General features: G+C 42.4%; 1 protein-coding gene across 4 annotated transcripts in view; it reads left to right on the top strand.

Annotated features, from left to right (window-relative positions):
* The first annotated feature begins 340 nt into the window (after nucleotides 1-340).
* The window catches only part of hivep1 (HIVEP zinc finger 1), a 67,051-nt gene continuing 52,199 nt past the window's right edge, over nucleotides 341-15,192 (top strand). The window contains exons 1-2 of one of the 4 annotated variants that reach the window (XM_085149857.1): nucleotides 341-461; nucleotides 2,601-2,736. In XM_085149857.1, the coding sequence (XP_085005983.1) occupies nucleotides 2,697-2,736 (40 nt within the window). In that variant the 5' untranslated portion in view covers nucleotides 341-461; nucleotides 2,601-2,696. Of the gene's footprint in view, nucleotides 462-655; nucleotides 1,681-2,600; nucleotides 2,737-15,192 lie in introns of those variants that run through there. The other 3 variants (XM_085149861.1, XM_085149860.1, XM_085149859.1) reach the window with 3 other exon arrangements.

Raw genomic sequence — 15,192 nt, 5'->3', positions numbered from 1 at the left:
GCACGGGGAAGCCCGGCCGGTAGTGGCGGAGGGGCACAACGTGACCTGACAACAAGGAACCTCCGGGAAAACCGTCAGTCCTGAGCTATGTGCAGAGGAGAGGCTGAGTGGGGGTCCGGCAGGGGGGTTTGCAACAAGCGACGCGGAATGCGGCGCCTCACCTGCAGACGTGGAGGGAGCGAGCACAGGGAGGAAGAGGAGGAGGTGCGGCTCACTGAAGGGGCATCGACGAGGAGGCGTCGGGGCCTGCGCTAACGTGGCGGCCGTCGGGAGTCCCCCGCTGGCCTGGGAGGACACCCCTCGTGGCTGGGAGGCGGAGACGGGACCCCCGCTGACGTCAGTAGGCCTGTCTGTTTCCTGCAATAGAAAGTGAGAGAGAAGGTGAAGGGAGAAAAAACAGCGGATCCCCTTCTTACTCTAAAAGGTGTGCTGCGGCCCTGACACGAGTCAAACCCGCACCTGTGAGTATCACCGCGTCCCGCGCGCTCTCTTTGCTCCCCCGCGCGCGTTTGCGGCTGCTAAAGGTCGAGCGCGGCTGCTGCAGCCGGAGACAGTCCGACATGCTTTTATAGCTGTGTTGTGTGTTGCCCGGTTTTAGCCCGTCGCTAACTTTGAGTGGGGGGAGAAGGAGGGGGAGGAGGAGGAAGGGGGGTCTGTTACTGAGAGAGGAGAGGTGTGAGTCTGTTTGTGCATTTATTTTATTATTTGTTTTTTGCGCAGTGTTGTTTTTGGACCCTGCAGCACAGAAAAAAAGAAAAAAAAAACTTGCGCTTGCCGGGGTCGCCTCTCTGCGCAGTGCCCGCTGTTGCACTTGGAGGTAAGCCAAGCAGCTACACCTGCTGCTCCTCAGTTTGTTTGTGTGTCCGCTGTTGCCGTGACAAACGTGTGTATTTGTGTGTGTGGCTGAACTGGAATCTGACTGCATTTTGTTGGATAAAGGGAAGCGTCCCATTCGAGCGCTGTTGCAGCGACAAGCGAGGGGTTTTCCCTGGCTCCTCCCTCCCTCACAGGGCGTTCACGTGTTGCAACAGGCGCAAAATACGCTATTCCCACGCATTGTTTTTGCTGACTTCATTGCACACAGTTAAATGCCAGTAATTCCCTTTTTTTTCTTTTTAGCTCTGGTGTGCTTCTAATGACTGCACTGCATGAACCCGGAGCACACATGCTCCTGCAGCCCGCTCTGCATCTAATGCTTAATATTTCTCAGTCTTGTGATTAACGCACTCAGAGCCAGTGGGGGCTGCTTTTGCATTTCGCCCCTCAGGTGTGAAATCATCACTCTTTGGTCACCTGAACGGGAAGCAGCATTGTATGTTGTTCTCCCTCGCTCTCGTTCTCTCTCTCTCTCGTGTTAGTATCGGGGTGTTTCCTCGCATATCTGTGCGCGCACAAACACACAGGCAAGCAGTCAGGCTGGCTGGCAGACGGACTGACAGACAGACGAAACGTCTCTCTCCTCCTGCTCCTCTAGCTCGTCCGCGCCGTCGACCCCTGCGCACAAACACCACCCGGCGAGGAGCCCCTCTTCATGCGTCTGCTGAAGCCGAGCTTGCATGTGTTTTTGTGCGACCTGCTGCAGCGAGTGTGAGTACCGTGAGATGATGTCATTGCTCTAGCGCCACATGTACCAACTGTATGGAGACAAAATATCACCATCATCATCATCATCCAGTTGTAGTAAGTGTTATGTAACATTGGTGAGGAAGAGAGGAGGGGGGAAGAAACAAAAGACTTGATTCCTGAAGCACTGCTGCTCACTGCAACGTGCACGTCTCCTGCAGGGGTAAGGGGGGTGTTTTGGGGACACGGTGGTGGAGATGATGCAAGGGCAAAGGAAGGCTAATGGTGCCATTAAATGAGAGGTTTTATTCATGATTTTTAGTGATTTCCTGTCTGCGCAGAGGGGGAGCGTTTGCTCTGCGGTTGCTTGTGCATGTCAGGTAGCTCCGTGGGTTTGACATCTGGGTAACATTTAACTTGAACACCCACCTTTTTCTGTCAGCCGGAATTTGCATTGCAGCCATAATAAGCTTCTAATCTTCCATTTAGGGAAAGGTCATCGATTGATATCAGTGCGAAAACAATCGATGGAGGATGCAGACCTGCAAGACTGAACTTTGACAGAAAGATCTCTGGCACTTCTTTGCCTGATGCTGGGGGGGGGGGGGGGGGGGGGATGTATAGTTTGCATGATTTGAGATCCACGCTGACGTTCGTTAAAGTGATGAGCAGTAACTCTATCATTTCTGTGTCAGCCTCGAGATCAGAGCGGCAGATAGCAGCCGCTGCAGGGTTATGTTGATATCGACAGAATGTCTTCACACCTCCTCCCCTCTGACAGCAGAGAGCAGGCCGAGCCTCACCGCGCAGCACTGCACGTAGTTTCAAGGCGGCCCTGAAATGGGGGAAAAACTCCGACCCGGGCACCTGTTTGAGGAGCACGCTCAATCAGCCGCTCTGTCCTGGACTCCCAGACAGCTGCCAAGTGGGAGCAGGAGAGGCTGCACAGTGCCTCATTGATCTGTGGAGCTCATGTTTGGCCTCTGCAGACTTGATGTATTCACAGTATATGTGTGTGTTTGTTTATTCCCCTCTAGATGTGCCAAGACTGCTCAGGAGTCGACTCACCTCAAGGTTAACAGCCACTCCCCCCCCCCACCCCTCAAGATGCACCTGTGAACTGAGGCGGAAAGATGCCGCGCACCAAGCAGAACAACCCCAAGAATTTAAAAGGTGAGTTAGCGACCGTCCTGGTTCGAGGTTTCCTGAGATACTTTCGGCTATAAGACGTGTTGGTTTGGATGGAATTTTTAAGGGGAAGTGCTCTGTTAACTCGCCATCTGGTTGTATTTCTTCCTTCAAGATGTGTGAGTCGATTGAAAATAGCATCTTTATTTCCTGAAATGTCAGGCGTAGAAGAAGAAGAAGAAGATGAAGAGAGGAGCAAGGCATGAGCTGAATAAGAGGAACTACAGCCTTGCTGGTTGTTGCTGTGATAAAATTATTTATGCTTATCTGAGAACTGAGGGTAGTGTTGGAATAGCTCTCCAGTGTTTGGGTTAAGTTGTGCTGTTTCTCCTTGAACTCCTCCAGGAATTTTTTTTTCATGAGATGGTGAAGTAGTTTTGGTTCCTCCATTTGCTGTTATCGTCTTCATGCTGCGTACAGACGTCAGTGCGCTTTGTTGCTGTTTTTCGGGCTAATGCGGTCGCCTTGTGAGAGTTTAATTTACAGTCTTTGTGCTCATTTGCAGCCTAAAATTTGAGATTTTCTGCAAAGTTGGCCTGCTGACAGCTCGTGTGCCGGAAAAGTAACCCTGATGCTGGTTTTGTGCTCTGTGTTTCTAGACAAACAAAATAACCTGTGTAGTTTACCAGTGCACACGTGGTACATATACCTGCACTCACAGCGTGCACAGGTCAGTAGTTTGCCTTTACACCGATCTCCTGATCTTCTTAGTAATGTTGCTCTGCAACCATCAGTGCAGCTGAACAATTGTGTTGCTTTGATCTCAACTTTGCAACTTGGCATTGGACGCGAGGGGACGTTAAACCCTTTAGAGCTCTTCTGAAGACGAGGCTTTGGTGGATAAAAGGCTCAAAAGCAGAACTTCCTCCTGCGTGAGACTGGGCATTGTGTCCCGTGTGAAACCGAAAGCAAATATTAAAATTATTATTTTCAGATGTTATGCAATTTTTTTTTTTTTTTTGTTGAGTTTTCAGTCACACTCTGGTTTAGCTGAGGCCACAAAACTACTTGGTTAGGTTGAGGAAACTTGGTAGTAAAAATAAACACACAGGTTTGATTCGTTCATGGAAACTGCCACAAAGCTAATCTCGTAGGCTCCGCCCTGTGGTGGTTGGAGATCTCAGAGTATTAGTTCTTATTACTCAAAGATAAAAATTCTGCTGTAGGATATAGACTTAAATAATAAATAATGTCGTCAGTAAAATTCATCTTTAATTTTAATTTTGTGTATTTTTGTAAATTACATTAAAAGTACAAAAGAAAAGGGACTAATCTAATAATAAATATAATAGAATTTTAAAATATTGTATGGTTATCTTTATGTTCCGGTGATATGATGATTGTGTTTCTGACTATCCCGGTTACCCTGATCAGGCCCTTTTCTTTCCTCTCACCTTGCTTTACTTCATGTTATGGATCAAGTTTAAGGTAGATGATACACAACTTTTCAGTAGTGGCTGCTTTATTGGCATGCCCTCCCTCTGGTCACTGCAGCGAGACAAACAGAGAGGCTTATTTTATCGCCGGTCAGTTATCGGTTCACCTGAGACACCCCGGTGCTCCCTGCCACCAAACGCTTCATGTAAAACTTGTATCCCCATTTTCATTTTTTTATTTTAAATTGTGATGTGATGCATTTTTGCTTTCACATCTTTGTGTCCCGAGTTCATTAATGTAAACAGAGAATTGTGGCTTTTGTTTGCCTTTCAAAGCGCAGTATTAACATAAAGCGAGCCAGTGTTTTGCTTTTAATCTCCCTCAGTGGCTCTCATGTCCTCCAGGGCCTGTCACCTCTTACACAACGGTGCATTACAGGCGGTGTTTGGCGCTTGTGAATGGGCAGATATTTACTTGAATACATACATTTAACAAAGTTGAAGAATAAAGGCCTGATGGAGGCATGCTTAAGTCAAAGCATCCTCCTGCGGAGCACCAATTGGCTTGAAGGATTCCTTGTTATGTCGAGAATTGACAGATTTGTGTGTCAACAGACGTTTGCAGTTCACAGATCGACAAATGTGCAGCGTTACATGCTGGGTGTGAAAATGTGCATCACTGCCATTCCCCAGCAGTCAATCCTCACAGATTTGTCCACAAGCAGCCAGCCAGAGTCCCTCTGTTTATCTTATAAACACTTCCTCTGTGTGTGTGTGTTTTGTTTTTTTGCTCCTCGTGGAGCCTCTTTGGACAAACCACATAAATAATTGAGCTTTACAACAGTTCATTACTTTGCCCGACAGAGGACGATAGAAATGGCGGTCGAACGATGCTCGAGTCTGTTTAAATGGTGTTGGTGCAGACGGCGGTGCTGCAGCTGCTGCAGTGTTTGTGGAATTTGAATTTCAGAGTTTCAGAGGATGATTAGCAGAAATTTGATGAGCGCAGCTGATCGTTATTTCAAGGGTGTGCTTAGAAGATCTTGAATGGCCAGAATTGTTTTTATTTTTTATTTTAAGGAGTAAAAATGTGCAAAGAATGAAATTCTTGTCTTCATAGTTGTGTTTTGGCTTCTTGAAGTTGTCCTTGAAGCAGAAGGTGAACCGAACCTGATGTTTTTTGCACACGTATGACGCAGATCTGTTCTATCATGACTATTTGAACACCACAAACCACACCGAATCTGATATTTTTCACTTCTTATTAGGTTCGCTTTCATATGTGCTTCTTATATTAGTTGTATACAGAACACGTGACCTTTCCATCGCTCACCTGAGTGTTTTGCCACAAGTCTTGTGACCTTTTACTTCATGAAATTTTGGTTTCAGTAAAGCCATTTGTGTCACAGTGAAACCGCTCCCGGCTCCAGCTCCTCATCCACACGCAGCTCTATATGAGAGAAGCTCGTAAGTTTAAGTTGACTCTGTTTATCCTCTTTAATCTGAATCAGCTTACAAATGAAATCGTGAACGCTGGTTTTGCCTGTGATGCTCTATTATTGTGTCAGCTCAGGAATGTTTTTAAAAACAAAGGAGAGAAAATCAGACCGGAGCAGCAGTGTGAGGGTAGCCTGCACATTTATTCTGTTTGTCTGGGTGATGTCTCCCTCAAGCCATTTTCTGTGTTTGAACTTTTTTTTTTCTTGCCTTGTTAAAGTTGATTTGTGGTTCTTTGTGTGAAAGATGAACTGATTGTGGAAATCTGAGCCGATACAGGTGCTTTTAAAGAAGCTGGCTCAAAGCTGATGCTGATATTGATGTTTTTTAATTGATTTGTGTCTGTGTGTTTTATCAGCTCTTCATTTTTCAGCATTTATCCAGTACAAATGCTGATGTTGGTTTTATCATTACTGTCCAGCTTTGTGAGCATATTTTTTATATTTTCTTTTAGGTTTTCTGATCATTTTGACTCTTTGTAGGTTTGTTTGATGTATTCAGCCCACTTTAGTTGACTCCGAAAGTTCAATTTGCTTTTTTTTTTTTTTTTGTAAGCAAATGTATGAAATGTAAAGTTGTGGCTGTGATATTACAGAGATAACATTTGGCAGTGGTGCAGCTTTTCATTGTTTGCTAGTAAACTAGGAGGAGTTTCCACAGATTTGGATTGTCCTTATAGCAGATAGTTGTTGGTGTTTTTGTGCATGTGTTGTAAGAAACATAAGTTTTCCTCTGCAAATATTTCAGTCTGAGCCCCAACTGCACAGTCTTGGGCTGCAGGTGGAGACAGGAGTCCCTGTTCTGCTCTGCAGCTTTGGTTAGCTCGGCGTAGCAGCGCTCTTAACCAGCCTCTCCACCTGCTGTAGGCTGTGGTCAGAGAGGCCTTAAAGCTCATAAATTAATCACATACGGTGCTGGTCTGAGCCTGCCTACGTGAAGTCTATGTGTAATTTCTGAATGAAAACTATAGCTCGAGACATTGTTTTATGGCAGTCTGCTCTAATAAACTGTACATTAGAAAAGGCTAAAAGGTTTTTACTTAAATGGAAATGTTAGTTGTTCGGTGGGTTTCTGTGGCTGCTCGGCTTATTGTTGTTCAGTAGGAGGAGAATTAACTGTTTTGACATTTTAATGTGGACGCGAGTGTAGAAACAACTGCACTGTGGGAGAATTTTTACATAAAAGTGTGTTCAAAATTTACGATTTGGCTCTTTATTTTTGGTCAGATGTTCTGTTGTGGTGGTAAAATCAAACCTTACAGTTTAAATGCAACTCTTTACTCAGTTTAAAGTAAAAGTCTCTCTGTGTTTCTCATCTTTTAAATGCAGTACAGTGTCAGCTAAGTGCTGATTTATTTCCATCCTCCGTTCTGGTGACATTTCTGAACATCTTGTGGGGAGTACCCACTTCACTTCCTCATCACTTGATGACTTGTTGGCGTCTCCTCGTGCCTTTTGACCCAGTTCATCACCTCTCCTCAGGGCTCTGCTCTCAAGGGGTTTTCTTTATCAGACAGGAAGTGCTAATTGCATGGCGTGCAATCACATGCTTAAACACTGCTGTGGAGAATTTCTTTTTCTGGAAACTCAAAGAAGCCTCTTCAGACTGCCCTGAAGCTGTCACATGATGATGCTCAATGCCCAAGTTTTAAAAAAACACCCTGCTTAACACAGAATTTCCTTTGCATATTAACACTGCAGTAATTCATCAAGCAAGGAGGTGCTGTTTAATTCTTTTCTCAGGTCCTCTCTGCCTTACAGGCTTGGCAGCATCTGCCTGGGATATAAAAAGAAGCACAGTAAAAAATTTTCCCTCCAGTCAACTAAAATCTGACTTGACAAACATTATACTGTTAGGAAACGAGGAACGAATGTTTTCAGAGTCTTGGTTACATTATTTCTGTTTTCTTAAAGTTAGTTTTTATTGTTTTAAGCCATATTTTACAGAAGTGTGAGCCCCGTGGTGAAGCTTTTAGTGGAAAAAGAAAAGCAAAGATGAGTTTTAAGCTTCATTAATTTATATACTTCAGAGAGGAGCTGTTTGTTTTTTTTGTTTGTTTTTTTTTAAGGCTAAGGCTCAGGTGATACGACGTGCTTGCGACTAACCTCAGTTTAATGGTGGTTTTGTCCCCGCTTCTTCCACATGTCAAAACGTCCTTGTGCAAAAACCCAAACTGACTCCCAGGTCTGCTCTCTGTGTGAGAATAACTGAGAAATGTAAACTACTTTAAGCACCACGGAGGTAGAAGTGTTCTAAAAGTGGAAACCATTAATCATATCTGTTGCATTCCTTTGCGTGTTATCTTAAGGTTAAAATCTAAAAAGACCAAAGCATGAGGATTTATTTGAAAAAGAAACAAGCACACCTGAGAACAGCATTCCTCCTCCAAGGCTGAAAATGTGCCCCCAGCTGTGCATGAATCCAGATTAGTTTGTGCCAAATTGTTGAAGTTATGAAGTGGTGTTATGATGGCAAATGTCCAATATAGCCTTTTCTCACAGTGGAGATGAGTCCACATCAAGATCCTGGTAGACTGGCCCAACTTAAAAGTGATTAACTTCAATCTCTGGTTAAATCCATCCATAACTTTTTGAGTAATCCAGCCAAGCAAGCAACCCACCCACACACACAACCTTCTTGGCGGAGGTAGTTATAGCCATGTATCAGTGATGTTTTTCTGTGAGTGAGAATTACCCGCCAGTCGAAAAAAGATGATGTTTTTTCATTTTAAATTGTCTGTCAACTCATCTTTTCAACCCACAAATGTCCAAATCTTCAAAGTCGCAGTTCCTCTAGTGGCCACTTGAGGCTTGCTACAAAAATGAGCTTTTTCCCAGTGACTTGTGTTTTAAAATGTCAAATTTGTTTACAGCAAACGTACATAAAACAACCGGGTATTAACACGTAATGCCCTCTTAGAGTTTTTCTTGCCCTCACCCTTGCTTATTGGAGTCACAGAGCTGGACCTTTTGACTGTGTTTGTGCCTTTTGTAGTGCTTTCAGTGAAAATATCTGACTAATAATACGGCTCGCTGTGTGGTACAGACATCCAAGAAGTCCGTGCTCTAGCGCTTGGCGACTGAAAGTTAAATATTTTACTGGTTTGTTACTTGGCGTGAATCAGCAGGTATCTATGTCTGTGCCGTGCCCATGCATAGATGTTCAAGCTAGCGAGCAATAACTCAGAGACAGTATGGTTGCAACTACCATGATGTCCCCCGCTGGTTTCTGAATTTCTGTTATGACCCCTTTGAGTTGAAGGTTTCTGCTGTGGCCATCTTGATTGTACGAAACTGGACGTGAAAATGAGGGGTGGGTCTGGGTTGGAAACTGCTTGCTTTTTGGTTGACAACTTGTGAATGACAAGTCGTCAGCCAATGAGCGAGTGGAAAATTTAACGGCTAATGCTCCTTAAAAAAATAAAACTGAATACTGAATAAAATGGGTTATTCAGTATGACCCCAAATCAGTGACTAAGCCTGCAAACTCAGCAGCAAAGTGTTTCCAGAGTTCAAGAAAGAGACATTTTATGTTTTTTCAGAGGCCTTTTATAGGACTTGAAGTCTTTTTGCAACCACAGCTATTGCCATCTGGTGCCTTTCAGACAGAATGCAGGTTTAAGGGATTTCCACATTGGCTTAATTTTTCCGAGCAGGAAGCAACAACCATCTAACTTAGTGGTCTACCCTCTTGTGTGACATGACCACATGACCGCTCAAAAAAACCCCAGCATGCTAACTTTCAGTCCAGACACCAATGAGTGATGCCACAGTGGCTACATCCTACTTTTATATGCAGTCTCTGGCTACCACAATCTATTTTAAACTTTAAACGACATAAAATGTCAGTTAATCATGATTTCTATTGGCTCATTGTTACTAGGATTTTTTTTTTTGTTGCTGTTGCCAGGAGTTCAATGCTGGTGTCAGACTGGAGTTTCAGCATTAAACTGGATAAAAGTAACAACCAACCGATGTTCAAAGCAGGATCACTGATGCTTAATTTCTATAAATTACTATTATTATTATTTTTTTTGTAGAAAGAGAAAAATCTTTCAACACTATAAGAACAGGGTGTTCAGTTTAAGATGAATAAATACTTCCAGAAGCACTTGGAGGACCTGGAGTGACTGATAAACTGGTCACTTGGTGTTTAACTGTGGGACTGAATAAGAAACACGCAGATCCAAACAAACGGCCGAGAGGAAGGAACTGTGAGTTTGTTTTGTTTCTGTTGAATTTGTGGGCCGCTCTAGGAGAGCGTTCGCTGGCTGTATTTTTGTCTCAGTCATAACAAACCATCGCACACAGAGCATTTTTCCTCCTGTGAGACACAAAGAAGGAAAACCCTGGTCCCAGGTGAACAGTGAATCATTTACCCTCATGGGAAGGCTTTAAGATTGATTAAAGAAGCTGAACTTCCAAACTAAATATTAACTTTTTAATTTTCTTTACTGCCAGGGTTGCATCAGGCTCCCTTCAGTATATAGATCATGTGTTTGTGTTCGCAGTCAGGAATGATCTCGTGACGCAGGTTGTGGGTAACAGTGCAGGAAGTTAGGAACTCCTGTCCTCCCTCCTCTGAGTCTTTGTTTACTTTTGTCAAACAGCTGCTCTCTTAGCTCTGCTGCAGTGGTTTCCCCTTCAGAGGAACACACACACACACACACACACACACACACACACACACACACACACAGAAACGCAAGCAGCAATACAAATAACAGTTGGTGTGCTTAGTTTTGTTAACGTAAACAGTACAAGTGCATCAACCTCAATTTATCCGCTGTGAATTTATCCTCAGCAATTAAAAGCGACTTGCATACTGGATTCATGCCCACAAGCTAACAAACTAAATGGAAGTAATGCCCGTGCACTTCTGCTGGGAGCTTTACTCACTTTTTTGTATCATATGCACAATTTTCACATTCAAATTGGTCTGTGGTTCGCAGGTCAAATAGATGTTTTCAAACTGTGATACTTTCTGTTACATATCAGCTGTCACAGTGGGAAAACTCTTATTAAACATGGCCAAAATTTCAGCTAATCAAGTCGTGTATAAGTAATCACTGTTAGTCATTAGCTCAGGCTTTAAATGACGCTAAAGACTCAAGTTTTCTTCTCTCTGGACTCTGTGTGATGTAGGTGAAAGCAGATGTCCCCAGTATGGTCACCTTGGGCAGCTCTGGGTGTGAGCACAGAAGCCCCATGTTTAGGCTTTCTTTTTTCTGTGGGGCAGCTAATCAGGAGACAGATCTAAAGAGAGAGTAGATAAAGCAGCTTGTTTCAGACAAATATTACCTCAGAGGCTCCAGCAAGGCCTGATGTAAGACAAATAAGGATTACTTTGAACTTTGAGTCATGCAAAGCTAGTCCAAACGAGAAATGAGCATGTATCATCTTTAAGCTTGTGTTTACAGTTGAGCGATGGCTGGTGAGGAGAAATATTAAAATTCAGAATATCATTTGAGCCAAAAGAGTTCATACATCTATAATAAAGTGCATGTAATACTAAAATGTTTAACATCAACCTACACTGACTGGCCTATCAGAGCTTATAGGATTGAATAGGACAAGCTTGGTAGCATCCAGTGTAAGGTTTCTGGTGCTTCAGATAAAAACAAAAACAAAAACAAATAAAAACAACAAAAATGTCGTAACTGTAAGATGCAGCTCGTCTCGCACTACGTCGAGGCGTCGGCCGCTTCACCCTTGGTGGTCTGTTTTGTTTTGTTTTTTTTCCAGACCTGGTGAAGAAGCACAGCCACAAATGTCCTTTTGATCCTCTACATTAGCAAGGAGGGAGGTCGGCAACCTCAACAGCGTCACAGCGATGAGGAAAATCCTGCACCATCTTCATGATATTTTTGCACTCATGTAAACAGTTGGGGGCAGCGAGGCTTAAACGAGCAGAGCTACGATTCCAACCTCAGACCTTCAGTTAAATCTGGACACTTTAGTTTAATTGTGCACCTATGAGCCTTCACTTTAATAATATTCAGATTTAGAAGCACAATAAAATTCTTAGTTGGTCATTAAGTTATTGCATTCGACATTCCATCGTATGTTTCGAGACAACTGCCTTTTATTTTTAAAAGTTTTAACTTTTAAGTTTGTTGCTTTAAAAAAAACAGCACAAACAACTTTATGAGTTAGATCAGGTCATAAAATGATCAATGACATTTAAGATACTAATTAATTAAATGTGACAGAGGTTTTGTTTTATAAATTTATACAATACAGTTGCCTTCAAACCCTTTATAATGTTGTTTCACACTGTGTACAGAGTGGGAACCAGGAAATGTGAATAGACAGAAATAGTTTGTGAATTTTAGCAGTTCAATTACAAAGTTAGGTCTCTGACTAAAGTGTGATCTATACATAGCATCCCTTTCTCTAAAAGATATATGCTATATGAAAGTGTAGCACAAAAAAACAAGTGTATAGAAATAACAAAAAACATAATACAAAAATGTTCGTTTGCTTTGGCGTTTGTTGCACAGTGTACCTGAACTTGATATTTAAAGTTCAAGGAGGTGGGTGAGATATCCTGTGCTCTATACTGGGAAATAGGTTGACCGTCTACATGTGAAAGTACTGTTTTAAATGGTGGTAAAATAAACACCTTCACCTGAGCGACAGCTGTGAATGTCAGCTGTGTTGTGCGTCTAAAATAGGATGTTTGACCTAGTTGCAGTGGAAAGTGTTGCCTTGAATTCAACTTGCTGATTGAGAATTTTTTTTTTTTTTAAAAAAAATCTTTCTGACATTGTGCACCAAGCTGCGTTCACTGTCTGTCTTTAGAGTATTTATGGGCCATTTTTAAAAAGTCTGAAAATATCTTAAATTCACAGTTACTAACAGAAACACCTCAGATTTTCTTACATTACATTTGGAGTTATAAATGTTCTTAGTCACGTCACAACGCTGAAGGTCTTGCCCGGGTTGATTTTAGGCTCAGTGGGCTGATGCGCTTTCAGTTCACTGGTGGAAACCCTGAAGATGAGTTCAGCGACACATGGCTCAATAAAAATAATACTCTTTGTATTTAATCTGCACTGTGTGTTCAATTTTAATTTTTTACTGAAATTCTCATGTTTCACTTTTTTTTCCCCATTGCTGGTTTCAGTTCAAGTGGTTATAAATGTTTATGAAGTGCAGTATAGGAATTATTTGCTCTTTTTCCGATTTACACGTTTCAGATGTAGTCAGACTTAAATCACATTGAGATTATGAGGTTTATTTTTGTCTAATATAATTTTTTTCAACCTTGGAAACAGTTGAGTGGGAGAAATTTGCAAAGAAAAAAGAAAAAAAAAGAAATCAAGAAGGGGCCAAAATGTGGGGTACCTAACCGTAAAAGGAAGCTGAAGTTTTCATTCTGCGATAGTCTTCCTACTCTTGTGCATTCTTCTGCATTCTTTTGTAATCTTTAAAGCTGCTGTTTTGTCTGATGATCATTTGTGTTTCTGTGGGGATGCCCTCATAATCGTCTTTGTTGGGCACAGGTTTCTGTCGCATTCAAATAAATGAAAGAAACAGGAAAAACCTTCTGAGAGTAACTTTCCATCGGTTTCACCCAGTCACCAGAAGTTTCCCAGTCTGTGTTTGTAGCTGTACATCCTTTTTGTTTGTGGTATTTTTCAGCGTAGTCCACAAACATCTGTGTGGTGGTTTGTGGTGTCTTCTAATTTCCCCTCTCGGGGGAAGCACATGTAGAACTAGACAGTGAGGTGTTGACCTGCAGGAGACCCTTTCTTTTGCAACCATTTAATAAAAGCCAGACTTTAGAAGTGTGCTCATGTTACAGTGTTGGTGTTTGAAAACTAGAGCCAATCAAAACGTGTCTCAATATGAGGGAGAGCGGATTAAAAATGCTGTGTAGTCCCAAATAAAGAAGCACACCTGGTACCTGTAAGACCATCTTCCAAATGCTACCTTCCTTGTGGTGTTTATCATCCGTCTGTGTGGTTTCTTGAGTTTTCACTCCCGTTCCTGGACAAGTCTGCCCCCGAAAATGCCCGGACTTGTTAGCAGCTTCAGTGTTTATTGAACTGACTCTGCATTCCTCATCTTATACAAAAAAAAAGATCCTTACACCGAAGCCCTACAGGCCTGGTTTTAGCTTTAGCGGGCATCACACTGTGTGATTAATGGTAAACAACCGCAGTGAATGCAGGTACATTTAACAAGGTGGAAAATGTTTACCCTGTGAAGCTGATGCAGGGAAAGGGAGACGGTGTTTCCCATCCCTCAGTGTGCTGACACAGATATAAATAAAGCTTCTGCATCTTATTACTTTAACCTGTTGGCTGATTAATGTGTAATGTGTGAGGATGGGGACTTTATTACTCTTTAAGCAGATGCAAAATTATCTTTACAAGCCAAATTCTGGATTTGATTTGTCTTGTGTTGTTTTTTCTCTTTTCACTGCTGCAGTAATTTGCAACAAACTGCCATCAGTTTCCCGTTAATGATCAACCACTTCTCTGACCTCAGCACTGACTGTGGTTAAACATCCACGTCCAGAATCGGCTACAGCAGCTACTTCCCTTAATCACAGTGGGCACGCTAACCGACCCAAGGCCGACACTGAACACAGGAACAGAGTTGTTTGTTGCTTGAAAGCTGAAACAAAAGTCGAGCTTCTCTGGTCTCGCCGCCTTTGTTTTTTAGCAGAACTGACCTTCTTCTAACCCTCGGGAGTGTTTGGCGATGCCTCTTTGTCAGCTTTCTGCACTGGCCTTGTGCTTTGGCTTTGACCTGCTATGCATTTCCTTCCCAATCTCCCTTAATCACAGAGTCACACCAAGGTCAGGGTTTCTTGAAGCTTTTCAACTGAATGTAAATCATTAGGCTTATCTAGTAGTTTACTTTTGCATTTAGACTCAAATTAAAAATAAATCTGATGTAAAATCTTAAAAAATGGTGTCTTGTATACCAATAGGAGGAAAAATAAGTTGGTATTAAATTATATTTTAAAGTGAAATTGTGATAAAGAGCTTCATTTGCAGCTCAGATCATTATAGTAAGCTTTCTCTCACACCTTCATAGATTTGCTTCATTTTAAAGGTTTAAAGAAACACCCCTACAGACCACCTGCTCAGCACCACACAGCCTTAAGACACAATGAGCTGTTGAACAGAGTGAAGCTGGAGGCAATCTCTGCCAACCATTCCACTTCCTGCTAATCAGAAATACAGAAATTTGGTTGCACAACAGGGAGCGCTCCTAAAATCGTATTCCTTAAATACGAGAGAATGGAGGAGTTGCTAAAATAATTATATAAACCTGCTTCTAGACAAACAAGATGTTATTTCAGTTTTCAAAAAGAAATTGTCAGTATGTCCAAGTAATTCAGATTTTGTCCTTTAATTTTTTTCCAGCTACATTTTAACCATAAAATATTATTCTCATAATACATATGGCAGCACAAAAGTACTGAACCACCTACACAATACAGCTGCAGGAGCTGCTTGTCCATGCCATGAAGCTCCTGGCACACAGTTTTCTGTCCTGATGTTAATAACAGAGGAGGTCTGGAGTTGCTGTGGTTCCAAACACTTTGC

Source organism: Neolamprologus multifasciatus, chromosome 22 (assembly GCF_963576455.1).
Source record: "Neolamprologus multifasciatus chromosome 22, fNeoMul1.2, whole genome shotgun sequence".
NCBI lineage: Eukaryota > Metazoa > Chordata > Actinopteri > Cichliformes > Cichlidae > Neolamprologus > Neolamprologus multifasciatus.
This window is presented reverse-complemented; position numbering and strand designations above follow the sequence as displayed.